Genomic DNA, 16,323 nt, shown 5'->3' with positions numbered 1-16,323 from the left:
TTGCACCAGGGAGAGATTCAGTCGGCGAGGCCTCCCTCCCTGGCGTGCAGAGGCCTTGAAAGCTTGACCTGTTGGATTCCTGCCTGTTCTGCCACTGTCAACGTTTCCTTGCAGTTTCTTGCAGTCACATGGATTTTTTATTTTCAGAGGGGGGGGGGATTCCACATTTTGCACACAGGACATGAGAGGAGGTTATTTTCTTCTTCCACACCAGTTCGGTTGGTAATGGTTGATTGGACCCGTGGTCCCTGTGGGTGGGGTGTGTGTAGATTAATTTTTAATCCTTTCCCACTTGCAGGGCTCCCAGCTCTGGGTTGGGAAATACCTGGAGATCTTGGGGGTGGAGCCTGAGGAAGGGGTGGTTTGGGGAGGGGAGGGACTTCAATGGGGTAGCATACCACAGAACCCACCTTCCAAAGCAGCCATTTTCTTGTAGGTGAACCGAGCTCTGCCCCCTGAAGATCAGTTGTAATGGCGGAAGATCTCCAGCCGCCACCTGGAGGGTGGCAACCCAGGCCACTTGCCATTTACCCAGCTCTAAATGGTCTTCTGTGTTCCCGAGCTTCCGTAAGCCCCACATCAGAAAAAAGGTGTTTATCTGTGTCTTAAAAAGGATTAAAAGCCCCATAAGAAAATGCTCCTTCACTTCCTAAAGTGTTGACTTATCTGGTTTTAGCTTCAGAGTCCAGTGTGATGTCGTGCTTTGAGGACTGGGCCGGCCACCAAGAGATCGGGGTTCAAATTTACACTCAGCTATGAAACATGCTGGTTAACTCTGGGCCATGTCTCTCTCTCTCTCTCTCTCTCTCTCTCTCTCTCTCTCTCTCTCTCAGTCTAATCTACCTCACAGGATTGTTGTGAGGATAAATGAAGGAAAGGAGACCCACAGTCTCCTTGGAGGGCAGGCCGGAGGAAAATGTGCCAGATAGATTAATGAAAGTCACTATGTTTTCCTCTCTCCGTTTTTCTTATTTAATCTGCTCAGATTTTACAGTATCTTTATAGACTTGCGTGCCTGCAAGTCATGGTGACTTCTGGTGACCCCTAGTGGGGCTAGGACATTTCAGAGAGGTGTTTTGCTATTGCCTGCCTCTGCATCCCAGCCCTGGTATTACTTGGAGGTCTCCCTTCCAAGTACTTGCCAAGTTCTGACAAGATCAGGCTTGCCTGGGCTATCCAGTTCAAGGTCTGAAGGTGAAGTGGCTTTTGACTACTACAATAAGCAAAGAAGAAGAAGAGGAGGAGGAGGAGGAGGAGATTGGATTTATACCTCACCCTTCACTCAGAGTCTCAGAGTCTCCCTTCCTCTCCCCATAACAGACACCCTGTGAGGTAGGTGGGGCTGAGAGAGCTCTGAGAGAACTGTGACTTGCCCAAGGTCACACCAGCTGGCTGCATGTGGAGGAGCGGGGAATCAAACCCGGTTCTCCTAGATTAGAGTCCAGGCTCCTAACTACAACATCAAACTGGCTCTCTGAGAATCATGGCACTTGCATGTACAAAAACCCTATGGAACAGGGGCGGTAGAAAGGAGGAGAATTGAGTGAGATTCAGTAAAACGGATGGCCAGATCCAGCCCAATATTATGAGACAAACGGGAGTGATCAAAACTTCCATCATTCCTCTGGCTTTAGGGTGAAGGAGCCGTTTCCCTTTTGCCATGCTCTGTGGCCGGGTTGCCCACGGAGTTCCCGTCCAGCCACGTGTCCACATACTTGTTGACGACATAAATCGGAATGTCCACCTCTTTTTCAGTCCCTGGGTGGACCTTCTCATTGGCAGGCATGGTGAATGCCTCCTCCTCCTCCTCTGGAGGGTGGTGGAACTCCACGCAGAGCTGGTAGACGGCAGTGCCGGTGGCCGAGCCCACCATCGGTGCCACGATCGGAACCCACCACCAGTAGTTTCCAGCACTGGAAAAGAAAGGATGAAATAAGGATGGATGCCAGCAAGGTTATCCAGTACGGTGCCAAGAGGCTTCTAAGTGCTTTAAGAAGCTGCATTGGCTGCGATCGATTCGATTTCGCCCTGGGATCTGCAAAAACAGCAGTTCCCAGATTTCTGATAGCTGACCCAAATTGATGGTCTAATAGTTGAAAATGGTTGAAAAGTTTGAGTCCAGCGGCACCTTTAAGGAGAACAAAGTTTAATTCTGGGTATGAGCTTTTGTGTGCATGCACACCTCTTTAGATATCTTATCTGAAGAAGTGCGCATACACACAAAAGTCGGACCAGAACCAACGGACTAAAATTAAATCAGAAATGTTTTTGGCTAAACATTAGGAAGAACTTCCTGACAGTTTGAGCGGTTCCCCAGTAGAACAGGCTTCCTTGGGAGGTGGTGGGCTCTCCTTCTTTGGAGGTTTTCAAATGGGCTAGACACCCATCTGACAGCCATGCTAATTCTGTGAACTTGAGGAGTTAAGCAAACAGAGTATGGTACACAGTATATGGATATTACACTACTCAGAGATTATTACTGTGATAAGTGCGCTAAACTAAATAATACAGGACTGCAACAATCAAGAAATATATGCTGTTTAAATAAGTTAAGGTGATATGCTTTTTTCACAAGGTTGGAATACAAAAATACAGTCAGTTTCAAATAGAAGTGGTTTTTAACAAAGCAAATGATGTTAACGACGTGCTCTGGAAAAGGCATTCCATTTGACTGTAACTCGCCCGAAATGAATTTTCTACTCGCGATTGTGCTTTGTTATTGTAATGTATTCAGCCTGACATGCCCGGACTTGCCCGGGCTGGCCAGGCACAACTCTTCAATAGCTTCATGTCCAAAGACAATGGGTCCGTAGGATCCTAGCCGGCCCAATCAAAGGGCCAGCTTCTCAGCCGGGAGACCAATGGTCGCCCGGTTACTGTAAATAGCCTATCGGGAGTAGGGGGTGTGTTTAGGTGTACTTGGTGGCGGGTTTTCTGAACCTATATAACCAGCCTGCGAGCTGGTCCCTTCGTCTTTGTCCTGAACTAAATAAAGGTATGCTTAGCTGAAATCACTCTCCGTCTGCATACTTTTCACTGGCGACGAAGGTGGGATCTACGACCCCATGAACAAAGACCCGGACGCCAACGCGAGCACCGCACCGAGCCCCGACGCCGAGACCTCCGGGAACCGCGCCGCTTCGCTTCCCAGCTCTCCGGCAACCGCTCATCGCGCAGCTCCCGGCTCCGCTTCGCTCCCTGCTGACCCCGAGAGCAGCAGCGGCCTCCACAACGCTCCCGACGCCATCGCCGTTCCAGAGGCCACCCCACCACGTGGCTGCAACACAATGGCGACCGCGACCGCAACTGAAAGCCTGCCCGCTTTCGATCTCTCCCAGCCCTCGCTGTGGGACACCTGGCTGGACACGCTGGAGAGCCGCTTCACCATCCACAAGGTGGTGGATGACGCGATGAAGAAGGCTTACCTGCTGAGCCACTGCGGAATCCAGACCCATCGGCTCCTCAAGGACTTAATCTCGCCCAAACTAACGAAGGACGAGTCATACAGCTCCTTAGTCCAGGCCCTGACCGACCATCTGGCTCCCAAACCCACGAAGTACGTGGAGCGGTTGGACTTCTTCGCAAGAGTTCAGGGCCCCAGCGAAACCACCTCCGATTTTCTGGCGGCGCTGCGGAGCCTGGCGACCCGGTGCTCCTTCCCCAGCCTCGACGATACCCTCCTGAACCAGTTCCTCGTCGGACTCCGGGAGCCGAAGCTGCAGAGGAAACTGGTGAGCCAGAACGATCTGAGCCTGGACAAGGCCATCCGGGAGGCCTCAGCATACGAACAAGCGCGACAAGACCGCCGCGCCAAGGCGGTCCACCGTACCCAAGTGAGCAGCGGCTCCGACGTCTCGGACCAAGAGGAAGTCCTGCAACTCCGACAGCGGACTCAGCAGCGACCAAAACACGCATCCTCCAGGACCAACAAGGCCCCGTCTCCAAGCCAGTGCGCCAGCTGCGGGGAGGGCCACGAACGCCGGTCGTGCCGTTTCCGGAATGCGGTCTGCCGCTCCTGCAACAAGGCCGGACACATCGCCAAGGTCTGCCGGTCCCAGGGACAACGACCGAGATCGGCCACCCACCAGACCACCGCGGAACTGCCCCTGGAGCTCCACACCGTGTCGTCCCACTTCCCACAGCACCAGGTCTGTAACCTGCCCCCCGACGGCCCAAATAAAATGCATGTGACGGTCCTCATAGAGGGAGCCCCCTGCACCATGGAGATCGACACCGGGTCGACCTACTCCATAATATCCGCGGACACGCTCCGTTCACTGTGTCCTCAGGGGGGGCCACCACTACAGAAGTCACGGGGTTTCCGGTTACGGGACTTTAACAAAAACCCCGTGGCGGTGGTGGGCTGGGGCAAGTTCCGGGTCCAGTTTCAGGGCTTCAAGGGCCAACTGGACCTACTGGTTGTGGACCGCCCCCTCTCCAGCTTGTTGGGACTGGCCTGGTTCAAGGCCCTGGGGCTCTCCGTTACGGGCATCAACCAGGTTGGAGCACAGGATTTCGGGGCGGTGTGTGCAGAATTCCCCCGCGTCTTCGATGGGACCCTGGGGCGGTACACGGGCCCCGCCATCTCCCTGGACCTAGACCCAGCGATACGCCCCATACGCATCAGGTCCCGGCTGCCCCCGATCTCCATGAGGCCGAAGGTGGAGGCCGAGCTTGATCGCCTGGTTGAGCAAGGCGTGCTAGAACCTGTGGCGTCGGCCCGGTGGGAAACCCCCATTGTCACACCAATCAAGCCGAACGGGGACGTCCGCATCTGCGCGGACTATAAATGTACCATAAACAAAGCCCTACAGCCCCACGCATACCCGGTGCCGGTAGTAAGCCAAGTGCTGGCGGCCCTGGCCGGGGCCCGGGTGTTCGGCAAACTGGACTTGGCCCAGGCGTACCAGCAGCTACCGGTGGACGCCGCCACGGCCGAGGCCCAGACCATTGCGACCCACAAGGGGGCCTTCAAAGTGCACCGCCTCCAGTTCGGGGTCTCAGTCGCGCCGGGGATCTTTCAATCTTTTATGGATTCCCTTCTTAAAGGCATCCCCGGAGTTCAGCCGTTTCTAGACGACGTGCTGATCGCCGCGCCAGACCCCTCGTCCTTCGCAGACCGTCTGAGGGCCGTTTTACAGCGCTTCGACGCGGCGGGCCTCAAGGTGAAACGGGAGAAGTGCCTACTGGGGGTGCCGCGGGTGGAGTTTCTGGGCTTCGCGGTGGACGCCGCCGGCCTGCACCCCTCCCAGGACAAGGTAGAGGCCATCACGCACGCCCCGGCCCCGAAGTCCAAGACGGAGCTACAGGCGTTCCTGGGCCTAGTGAACTTCTACCACTCCTTCTTGCCCCTGAAGGCGGCCGTCGCAGAGCCGCTCCACCGCCTCCTCGACAAGTCAGCACCATGGGTCTGGGGGCCTCCGCACGCCGCGGCTTTCCAAACAATAAAGGACCTCCTGGTCTCTAATGCGGTCCTCGCCCATTTTGACGAGGCCCTTCCCGTGGTGCTGGCGTGCGACGCTTCTCCCTATGGGGTCGGGGCGGTCCTGGGGCACAGACTACCGGATGGTCGCGAGGTCCCGGTGGCCTACTACTCGCGGACACTGTCGTCGGCCGAGCGCAACTACGCGCAGATCGACAAGGAGGCGTTGGCAATCGTGGCAGGGGTGAAAAAATTTCACCACTACTTGTACGGCCGTCCGTTCACGATCCTGACGGACCACAAGCCCCTGCTGGGCCTCCTCGCACCCGACCGGCAGACACCGCAGATAACCTCGCCCAGGGTGCTACGCTGGTCCATCTTCCTGGCGGGGTATGCGTACGACCTCGTCCATCGGCCCGGACAGGCGATGGGCCACGCTGACGCTCTGAGCCGCCTGCCCCTCCCCAAGTGCGACCCGGACCCGGCCCCCGCGCTCCTGGTCGCGAGCCTGGAAGCCCTCACGGACCAGCCGGTCCATGTTTCGGAGGTGGCACGCTGTACCTCCAAGGACAAGACATTGGGGAGGGTCTTGGACTGGGTGGTGAGGGGGTGGCCCGAGGCCAAAGGAGACCAGGACATCGCCCCGTTCGCCACCCGGAAACACGAACTCTCAACCCACAAGGGGTGCTTGCTGTGGGGAAGCCGGGTGGTCATCCCCTCGCCTTTAAGGGAACGGGTACTCACCGCCCTGCACGAGACACACCCCGGGGTGGTGCGGATGAAAGCCCTGGCCAGGAGCTATGTGTGGTGGCCAGGACTGGACGCGGACATTGAAGGGGTGGTCAAGAGGTGCCAGCCCTGCCAAGCCTCGCGGCCGGAACCACCCCGAGCGCCCGAGAGGGCCTGGGAATCCTCCCACCGTCCCTGGTCCCGCCTCCATCTGGACTTTGCTGGACCCTTCCAGGGCAAGCTGTTCTTCATCCTGGTGGACGCATACAGCAAGTGGCTGGAAGTGGTCCCCGTGCCCTCCACATCCTCGCAGGCCGCAATCCGGGCCATGTGGAGGATCTTCAGCGGCCAAGGGATCCCCGACACGCTGGTCACGGACAATGGAACCGCGTTCACCTCGGCCGAGTTCCAGGCTTTCACCAGGTACTACGGGATCCGCCACGTCCGATCCGCCCCGTTCCACCCTGCCACGAATGGCCAGGCGGAGCGCATGGTGCGCACCACAAAGGACGCACTTCGCCGACTGGACTCCACCGATTGGGACTATAAACTAGCAGCCTTTCTCTTCGGACAGCGTACCACGCCACACACCACGACCGGCCGCTCCCCGGCCGAACTACTGCTGGGCCGCCGCCTGGCCTCCCGACTGGATCGGTTACACCCAGACCGAGCAACCCCGGAGGCCCCGGGCACCGAGACGTACGAGTCGGCCAGAGGGTTCTTTCCAGAGGACCCGGTGTACGCACGAAACTACGGCCGGGGGCCCCGATGGATCCCAGCCCGAGTCGTACGGGTCAAGGGCCCCCGTTCGTACGAGGTCTCCAGCGAGGATGGCCAGATCCTCCACCGGCACATAGATCAGCTGCGCCGTCGCACGCTACAGCTGGACCCTGAGGATCCGGACGAGGACCCAGAGCCTGCCACATCGGCCCCACTCCCGGCACCGGATCCACAGCCGCCTCTCCGTGAGGAACCCGAGGCACCTCCCACCGTGGTGCCAGACTGTCCTGCCTCCTCGGCGCCCTCGTCGGTCCCAGGCCCCTCGGCTCCCAGGGCCCCCGAGACCGAACCCATCGCTACCCCGGAGCCCCGACGCTCGACGCGCCCCAAGAAGCCACCCGCCTACTTGAAGGACTTCGTCTGTGGGTGCCTTCTGAACCAAGGGGGGAGGGGTGTAATGTATTCAGCCTGACATGCCCGGACTTGCCCGGGCTGGCCAGGCACAACTCTTCAATAGCTTCATGTCCAAAGACAATGGGTCCGTAGGATCCTAGCCGGCCCAATCAAAGGGCCAGCTTCTCAGCCGGGAGACCAATGGTCGCCCGGTTACTGTAAATAGCCTATCGGGAGTAGGGGGTGTGTTTAGGTGTACTTGGTGGCGGGTTTTCTGAACCTATATAACCAGCCTGCGAGCTGGTCCCTTCGTCTTTGTCCTGAACTAAATAAAGGTATGCTTAGCTGAAATCACTCTCCGTCTGCATACTTTTCAGTTATTGACCTATGAAGGAAAAATATGTGAGCACCAGGCTTCATTTCTACTCTTATAGATGAGACAAAAAACTGGAAATTATCTATAGAATCTTGTTCAGAAGAAGGAACGTCGAAACGACAGAGGACATTCCGGAGCACGTCTTAACATCAAGATTCTGTGAACTTGGGCAGATCATGAGAGGGAGGGCAGGAAGGGTTGCATCAGTGCTTGGTTCTCGTGGCCCTTCCTTACACGCCCAGGGGAATGCCGGTCGCCATTTTGGGACCAGGAAGCCATTTTTCTCCAGGCCATGGAACAGGGTATGGAACAGGGGTCACTGGGGGTGTGTTGGGAGGGTATTTGTGAATTTCTTGCCTTGTGCCGGGGGGTTGGACTAGATGACCCTGGAGATCCCTTCCAACTCTAGGATTCTATGATTCTATGAAAGCTTATACCCAGAATTAAACTTTGCTGGTCTCAAAGATGCTACTGGACAAATTTTGTTTTATTGCTTCAGACCAACATGGCTACCCACCCGAATCTATTTTCAGAGCATTTGTTAGAGTAAGGATTACCTGTCCTCAGAGTCTCTGTATTTTCTGCTTGAGTCACTGCCTCCAGGTCGAAAACAGGATGTCCCATAGCCGTGATTCCTTCTGAGGCACAACAGGCATCCTCCTCCTTAGGATTCTGTGGCATTTCTCCATCAGGAGTGACTAAACTGATTCACCCAACCAACTTGGAGGCTGATTCAGTCACTTCTCCTGCATCTCTTCATCAGCAATGTTCAGATCACGCCAGACATAGAAATGCCTCAGAACTCGTTGTTCCCTAGCTGAGGCTGATTTGAAGGGGACCATTTCTGAGTGGGGACTGATCCAGAGGCACAACGGATAGCTTCCTGTGCAGGTGGATTTTGCCGGAATCTGTCCATGTTTAATTTGTTTCTTTGCCTAGGGACAGAGCATGAGAATGACTGGCGCAAAAGCCATAATGAAGAGAGGGCTTCTGAGCACGGGCAGAGTCCCCTGCTCTAAAACATTCTGTGGTCGTGAACAAGTGTTCCCTCTAAGCTGAGTTAGTGTGAGCTAGCTCATAGTTTTTTAGCCTCCAGCTCACACATTTTTGTCTTAGCTCAGGAAGGAGGGCTCCAGAGCAAACTAATTCATGCAGTAGCCAAATTGCTTGCTCACAACTTTAATGCCAGTAGCTCACAAAGTAGAATTTTTGCTCACAGGACTCCACAGCTTAGAGGGAGCGTTGGTCGTGAATAGACTCAGGTGGGTCAGGAGACTGAATTTCAGCAGGTAGGATTTCTCGGCGAACCTGAACTGCAGCACCCATCTCTTTAGGAACAGAGCCGACTAACCCATAATTTGTTTCCAGTTCTTTGCTGGAAAGTTTAACACGTGGTTGAAAGAGTTTCAGAGGGGAGCCGTGTTAGTCTGTGGTAGAACAGAGGGATTGGAGCCCAGAAACACTGAGGAGGAGGAGGAGATGAAGATAGAGGAGGAGATGAAGACGAAGCAAAAGAAGAAGAGTTGGATTTATACCCGTCACTCAGAGTCAGAAAGGTAGAGAATCTAGACGAGTTAGGGAAATGGATCGTTCAGAAGGGACGTCACGCAACCCCTGAGAACCCGGCTCCTTTAAGGACAGGACGGCCCAGGTTAGACCGACCTCGTCAGATCTCAGAAGCTAAGCAGGGTCAGCCCTCTTTCCTCCTTGGATGGGAGTCCGCAGAGGAAGTCCAGGGTCGCTATGCAGAGGCGGGCAGTGGCAAACCCCTTCTGTTTGTCTCTTGCTTTGAAGGACCCTATGTGGCTCGGCGGCACTTTCCACTACCGCAGTGAGATCTGCCGTGAGCACCGGGAGTGAGACAGTTCCAGAGGGCAGCCATGTTGGTCTCCAGTAGAACAGCTAGATTTAGAATCATAGACTCATAGAATCATAGAGCTGGAAAGGACCTCCAGGGTCATCTACTCCAACCCCCTGCACAATGCAGGGAATTCACAAATACCTCCTCCCGACACACACCCAGTGACCTCTGCTCCAGGCCCAGAAGAAGAAGAAGAAGAAGAAGAATAGAAGAGATTGGATTTATACCCCACCCTTCACTCATAGTCTCAGAGCGGCTTACAAACTCCTTTCCCTTCCCCTCCCCACAACAGACACCCTGGGAGGTGGGCGGGGCTGAGAGAACTCTGACACAAACTGCTCTTTCAGGAACAGCTGTGCCAGAGCTTGTGACTGACCCAAGGTCACATCGGCAGGTGCAAGTGGAGGAGTGGGGAATCAAACCTGGTTCTCCCAGATTAGAGTCCACACACTTAACCACTACACCAAACTGACAAAAAACCCTCCAGGATCCCTGGCCAAACTGGCCTGGAGAAAAAGTGCTTCCTGACCCCAAAGTGGTGATCGGCATTTCCCCGGGCGTGTAAGGAAGCGGGCCACGAGAATGAAGCACTGAAGCAACCCTTCCTGCCCTCCCTTGCACGAGCTGCCCACGTTCACAGAGTCAGCATTGCTGTCGGATGGCCTCTGCTTGAAAACCTCCAAAGAAGGAGAGCCCACCACCTCCCGAGGAAGCCTCTTCCACTAAGGAACCCGAGTCCAGTAATAATGATTATTATTGTATGGCGTTGTGTGCAGAATAGCCAGGAGATCCTAAGATTGTCTGGCGGCTAGAAGTTCTAGCTCTTCTAGTGTTATGCACCACTAGGTGGCGAGCTAGATCGGTTTCTAAGGCAAGAGACCTTTCAGAGGTGGTTTGCCATTGCCTGCCTCTGCGTCACGACCCTGGTATTCCTCGGAGGTCGCCCTTCCCAGTACTAGCCGAGGGCAACCCTGCTTAGCTTCCGAGATCTGACGGGAGTGGGCAAGCCTGGGCTATCCAGTAGTGCCTCAGAGAACAACCAAGATTTTGCAGGTATGAGCTTTTGAGAGTCAAAGCTCCCTTTGTTTGCAGATTCAGATTAGAGGCTTCCTTTCCTCTAATGCTTGAAAGGTTGAGTGCTAGATCCCTCCGGCTTCTGACGAAGGGAGGGCTGACCCTTGAAAGGGGATACTGTGGAAATCTTGTTGGTCTCTAAGGTGCTGCTGTTTGGTGTAGTGGTTAAGTGTGCAGACTCTAATCTAGGAGAACCAGGTTTGATTCCCCACTCCTCTACTTGCAGCTGCTGGATGACCTTGGGCAAGCCATAGTTCTGAGAAGAGCTGTCCTTGAAAAAGAGCAGTTTCTGACAGAGTTCTCTCAGCCCCGCCTACCTCACAGGGTGTCTGTTGTGGGGAGGGGGAGGGAAAGGAGTTTGTAAGCCGCTCTGAGACTCTGAGTGAAGGGAGGGGTATAAATCCAATCTCCTCCTCCTCCTCCTCAAATCTAGTTATAATGAGATAAAAACCCTAAGTCCCTATTCCGTCCTGGGGGTCCTGGGGGGGTCCCCAGTGGTTGAAATGTTCAAGTGGTTGAAATGGACAAAGGACAGAACGCTTCTGGGAACAAACGCTCTCTTCCTCCCCCCCCATTCGTGCACCCACCTGAAAACCTGAGGGCCCCATCCGGCCACGTAGGTGAAGAGCCGGGGGCCCAAGTCCCTGGCGGGGTTGATGGCGCAGCTGCAGTTGGCCCCCATGGCCAGGCTGAGGGAGAGGACCAGCAGACCCACGGCCAGAGGCTCCAAACCTTTCGGGATGTTCTTGTTTCGGGAATCGATGAACGCTAGAATGCCCAACAGCAGCATCCCGGTGCCCAACACCTGTCGAGGCGAAAGAGGCCGGTCGTCAGAGAAAGCAGCACACGCACACACGGTCCTTCTCTTACAACAGGGGTCCCCCAACACAGTGCCCGTGGTCACCAAAGCATCTGCCAACACCTTTTCTGGTGTTTTTACAAAATGGGCGAGGCCAGGTGGGGCTCTTGTCCGGCAAGACTTCTGATTGGCTATTGGAGACTTGGCTTCTGATTGGCTATTGGAGATTTGGGGGTCCTTAGGAACTGTCTGCCCAGGGACGCGCGAAACCTGGAACAGGCCCTGATCCACAGTATGTTCAAGACAGGCAAGGGAAATGACTTCTTCATGCAGTGTAAGGATTCACTTCTGGAACTCCCTGACACAAGGTGTGATCATGGCTCACTGGTTTCAAAAGGGTTTAGACTAGGGTCCCCCAACCTTTCTGAGCCTATGGGCACTTCGGAGATTCTGACACCGTGTGATGGGCGTGTTACTGGTTTTGGCCTTTCCTGATCACCGACTTCTCTAATTTGTCCAAGCTAGGGCTACATTTAAGAACATAAGAACATAAGCCAATGTTGGATCAGGCCAATGGCCCATCAAGTCCAACACTCTGTCACACAGTGGCCAAAATTACCAGGGGCCATCAGGAGGTCCAGCAGTGGGGCCAGGACACTAGAAGCCCCCCCCACTGTTGCCTCCCCCCCCAAGCACCAAGAATGCAAAGCATCACTTGCCCCAGACCGAGAGTTCCTATCTATAGGTAAAGGTTTCCCTTGCTCGAAAGCTAGTCGAATCTGACTCTGGGGATGCGGTGCTCATCTCCGTTTCCAAGCCGAAGAGCCAGCGCTGTCCGAAGACGTTTCCGTGGTCATGTGGCCAGCATGACTAGACGCTAAGGCACACGGAATGCTGTTACCTTCCCATTGAAGTGGTACCTATTTATCTACTTGCAAATTCTTGCTTTGAACTGCTAGGTTGGCAGGAGCTGGGGCCAGAGACGGGAGCTCACTCCGTCATGCGGCACTCGAGTCTCGAACTGCTGACCCTTCTGGGCTGCAGGTCTGCAGCCTTGTGGCTCATAGCCACTGATGGACCTCTGCGCCGTATGCTTATCTAATCCCCTCTTGAAGCCGTCCGTGCTTGTGGCCGCCGCCACCTCCTGTGGCAGTGAATTCATGCGTCAATCACTCTTTGGGTGAAGAAGGACTTCCTCTTATCCGTTCTAACCCGACTGCTCAGCAATTTCATGGAGTGCCCACGAGTTCTTGTCTTGTGAGAAAGGGAGAAAAGTACCAGCCTTACCTGGTCCAAGAAGCCATTGTGCAGGGACAGGTAGGGGGCTGGATAGGTGGCAAAGATGGACGCCGTTTCCCGAGGGCCGGTGACTGTCAAGGTCCCATTGGTATAGTGTTGGATGGCATCTGTGGGGGGAAGACCAAGCGATCGTGAGGGCTAGTCACGCGGAAAGCAAAGGATAAATAGCCTCCTGACTCCCTGTATAGAAATATTTATTTCTAAAAGCCCCTGTCTTCCCCTGGGATGTCTTGCTGATAACCTGCTGTGCCTTGTTTCCTGTTACAAGCCAAATGGTGGGCCCCATGACCTCAATTGCATGCCATATAACCACACATTCTTCACACTTCCATGCTGGAAGCTAGGCCAGCGTGCAAAAAGTCACGTAGCCGATGGGGAGACTGGAGTTTGGGGTCACCTGACTGCAGAGGGAGTCTCCAGACGTCCAGCCTATCCCCACTTGCAACCATGACAACCAAGAATTGGCCACCCCCCTGCCCACTCGCAGTTGGCTGCCTGGCCACAGCTGGTTGTGACTGGAATGGGCCTATAACTGGTCATTCCCTATGAGAGAGTCTCTCTCTCTTGCTCTTGTTCTCTTCTGTGCTCTCTGCTGCTCTTGGGTTCTTGTTCCTGTTCGTGAGCTCTCTGCTCCCTGCTTGTTGGTTTATTGCACCAGGACATGTAGTCTCTGGGAGAACAGAGACCTGCTTGGTAACTGGAGCACATGGTGTGCAAAAATGGGCTTTCCCTTCAAGATCCCCTGGAACCCTGGACTGTAGATGTTCCTGACATGGAACTCTGTATGGAACAATGACTTTAGGCTACACTCCCCTTCCATCCTTCCAGCCAGAGGCAGCGCTCCGCTCCCTCCCAAATTCAGACCTACAGCAGAGACAGAATGAGGCGGCAAAGGGAGGGAGGCCGGCCTCCAGGTGGGACCTGGGGAGCCCCCGGGATCACAGCTCATCTCCAGATGACAGAGGTCAGTTCCCCTGGATGAAATGGGCACTTTGGATTTGTACCCCACTGAGGTCCCTGTCCTCCCCAGGTGCCACCCCCAGTCTCCAGGAATTTCCCAACCTGGATCTGGTAACCCTAAGGTGGCATGACCTGATGTGGACGGGATAGAGCGGGGTGCAGAAGAGAGTGACGAGGACGATTGAGGGCCTGGAGACCGAGAGGCCCCAGGAGGAAAGGCGGAGGGACTGATCATAGAATCATAGAACTGGAAGTCCGTCTAGTCCAACCCCCTGCTCAATGCAGGATCGGCCTAGAGTATCCCTGACACCTGTGTGTCCAGCCGCTGCTTCAAGACTGCCACGAGCAGGGGGTCATTTCCTGCAGGAGCGCACAGGAGCGGAGCTCCGGCAGTAAAGAGCCCGGGGGGCGGGCACATGCAACAAGCCCCGCCCCCAGCTCCCAGAAGCCCCGGGCCACGAGGAGCCTGCACCAAGGTTTATTCAGGTACAAGCTCTCCCTCCTCTGTGAGGGCAGATCTGCACGTCCCCCCCCCAAGAGCTAGCAATCCAAAACAGTCCAGGGGAGCCTGAGCGGTGGGTGTTGCCTTCTGACACACTTCCGGTGATGCCAGGGGGTGTGGCACATGCAAATGAGTTGTGCTAATGAGCTCCTGCACCTCTTTTTCTACGAAATGACCGCTGGCCAGGAGGTAATGTTCAGTCTGGAGAAGAGGAGGTTCAGTCTGGAAAAGAGGAGGTTGAGGGGGGACATGATGGCTCTCTCTCTCTCTCTCTCTTTGCATTTTGTGTGTGTGTGCCCCCGTGCCTGGAAGTCATGGCGACCTCTGGCAACTCCTACTGGGGCGTGGAGGACGTTCGGAGAAGTGGCTTGATGGCCTGCCTCTGCCTCCCGGCCCTGCTCAGCTTCCGAGATCTGACGAGATCGGGCTCGCCTGGCCCGTCCAGGTCAGAGTGACATGGTGGCTCCCTTGAAGGATCGGAAGGGCTGTCACTTAGAGGAGGGCAGGGAGCGGCTCCTCTTGGCAGCAGAGGAGAGGACTCGCAAGAATGGGTTGAAATTAAGGGCGGGGAGGTGCCGGTTGGAACTTAGGGAAACGTTTTTGACAGTCAGAAGTTGTGCCACAGAATGGGCTTCCTAGGGAGGTGGTGAGCTCCCCCACACTGGCAGTCCTTAAGCAGCAGCTGGACAAACCGTCGTCAGGGGTGCTCTTGGCTGACCCTGCATGGAGCAGCGGGTTGGACTAGATGACCTCTAGGGCTCCTTGCAACTCAATGATTCGATGATCCTTGCAAACAGAAAACGAGCCCGTGCTTGTTCTCGACTAGCAGGGAGTGTTGGAAAATGAGGATTAAAAAATGATACGCCCCCACCTGCTGCCTGAAACAGCACAGTCCGCTCTCCCATAGATCAGACCATACATGCGTGGTGGGGCGGATAATAATATCTCAGATGTAAGATCTCGGCTTATTTAAACCCAGCTCTAAAGGCCTGCTTGTTTAGATTGGCGAAAGTCCTTTCGTTTTAATTTGTTTCTTGGCCGTAGTGTCGTTTCCACCCCTAGTGATTTTCCCGAGGATTCGCTTTATCGATTTTACAGAGAGCTTCTTTTTAACTGTGGTTCCTTGTCTCGAGAATTAAGATAGGAAATGGCCTCATATTGAATCCAGCTCCATGAGTGTCGGCTCAGATGGAAAAGTGTTCTTCTGTGTCTTGGGCGGAGAAATGCCTTGCCCAATTCCCCTGACCCAAGATCTTTTAACTGAAAAGGCTGAGGATTGAAGCTGGAAACATCTTCGATTTGCCCGCTCCAGGTTGGGAAATGCCTGGAGATTTCGGGGTTGGAACTTGGAGAGGGCACGGTTTGGGTAGGGGAGGGACCTCAGCGTATAATGCCATAGAGTCCACCCTCCAAAGCAGCCATTTTCTCCAGGGAAATAAATAGCCTGGAGAGGAGACGTCCGAGAGGTGATATGATCACCATCATCAAGTACTTGAAGGGCTGTCCTATAGACGATGGAGCGGAGTCGTTTTCTGTTGCCCCAGCAGGTCGGACCAGAACCAACGGGTTGAAATTAAATCAGAAGGTGCAGGTTTACATTCCAACAGCACCTTGTCAGTATCACTATAGACCCACGGGACTCTAATAATTTGCCCATTTTGAATGAATCTTTTTCAAGGACCGTGACATATATATATAGAAGAAGAAGAGACTGGATTTATACCCTGCCCTTCACTACCCAAAGGTGTCTCAGAGCGGCTTACAAACTCCTTCCCCTTCCCCTCCCCACAACAGGCACCCTGAGAGGTAGGTGGGGCTGAGAGAGCTCTTGACAGAAACTGCTCTTTTTCAAGAAGAGCTCTTATCAGAACTACGGCTTACCCAAGGCCATCCAGCAGGTGCAAGTGGAGGAGTGGGGAATCCAACCCGGTTCTCCCCGATTAGAGTCCGCGCACTTAACCACGACACCAAACTGGCTCTCTTATATAAAGGACATAAGGCGCAATAATTTTTCTTTGTGAGCACAAAGGCTCTCAAGATAGCAGCATTGACTAGGGTCCCATCAGAACCCTTACGGCAAACATAATAACCTACCTAAGACAGCACATCTCTCAAACTCTATCAGGTACCTAGCTTGGACCCAGTGGCAGAGCATCTGCTTAGTATGCAGAAGGCACCAGGTTCAATC

The 16,323-nt window shown here is 54.7% G+C and overlaps 1 protein-coding gene across 1 annotated transcript in view; it reads right to left on the bottom strand.

The window, feature by feature from the left end:
* Positions 1-1,524: 1,524 nt before the first annotated feature.
* AQP10 (aquaporin 10) overlaps positions 1,525-16,323 on the bottom strand; it is a 37,232-nt gene continuing 22,433 nt past the window's right edge. Inside the window, exons 4-6 of the mRNA XM_015419096.1 lie at positions 12,662-12,780; positions 11,163-11,380; positions 1,525-1,913 (exon numbers count right to left, since the gene is read on the bottom strand). Coding sequence (XP_015274582.1) covers positions 1,631-1,913; positions 11,163-11,380; positions 12,662-12,780 — 620 coding nt within the window. The 3' untranslated portion in view covers positions 1,525-1,630. The remainder of the gene's footprint in view (positions 1,914-11,162; positions 11,381-12,661; positions 12,781-16,323) is intronic.

Source organism: Gekko japonicus, unplaced genomic scaffold, assembly GCF_001447785.1.
Source record: "Gekko japonicus isolate JY-2015 unplaced genomic scaffold, Gekko_japonicus_V1.1 scaffold25, whole genome shotgun sequence".
NCBI lineage: Eukaryota > Metazoa > Chordata > Lepidosauria > Squamata > Gekkonidae > Gekko > Gekko japonicus.
Note: the sequence above shows the minus strand (reverse complement) of the source record. Positions and strands in the feature narration are given on the sequence as shown.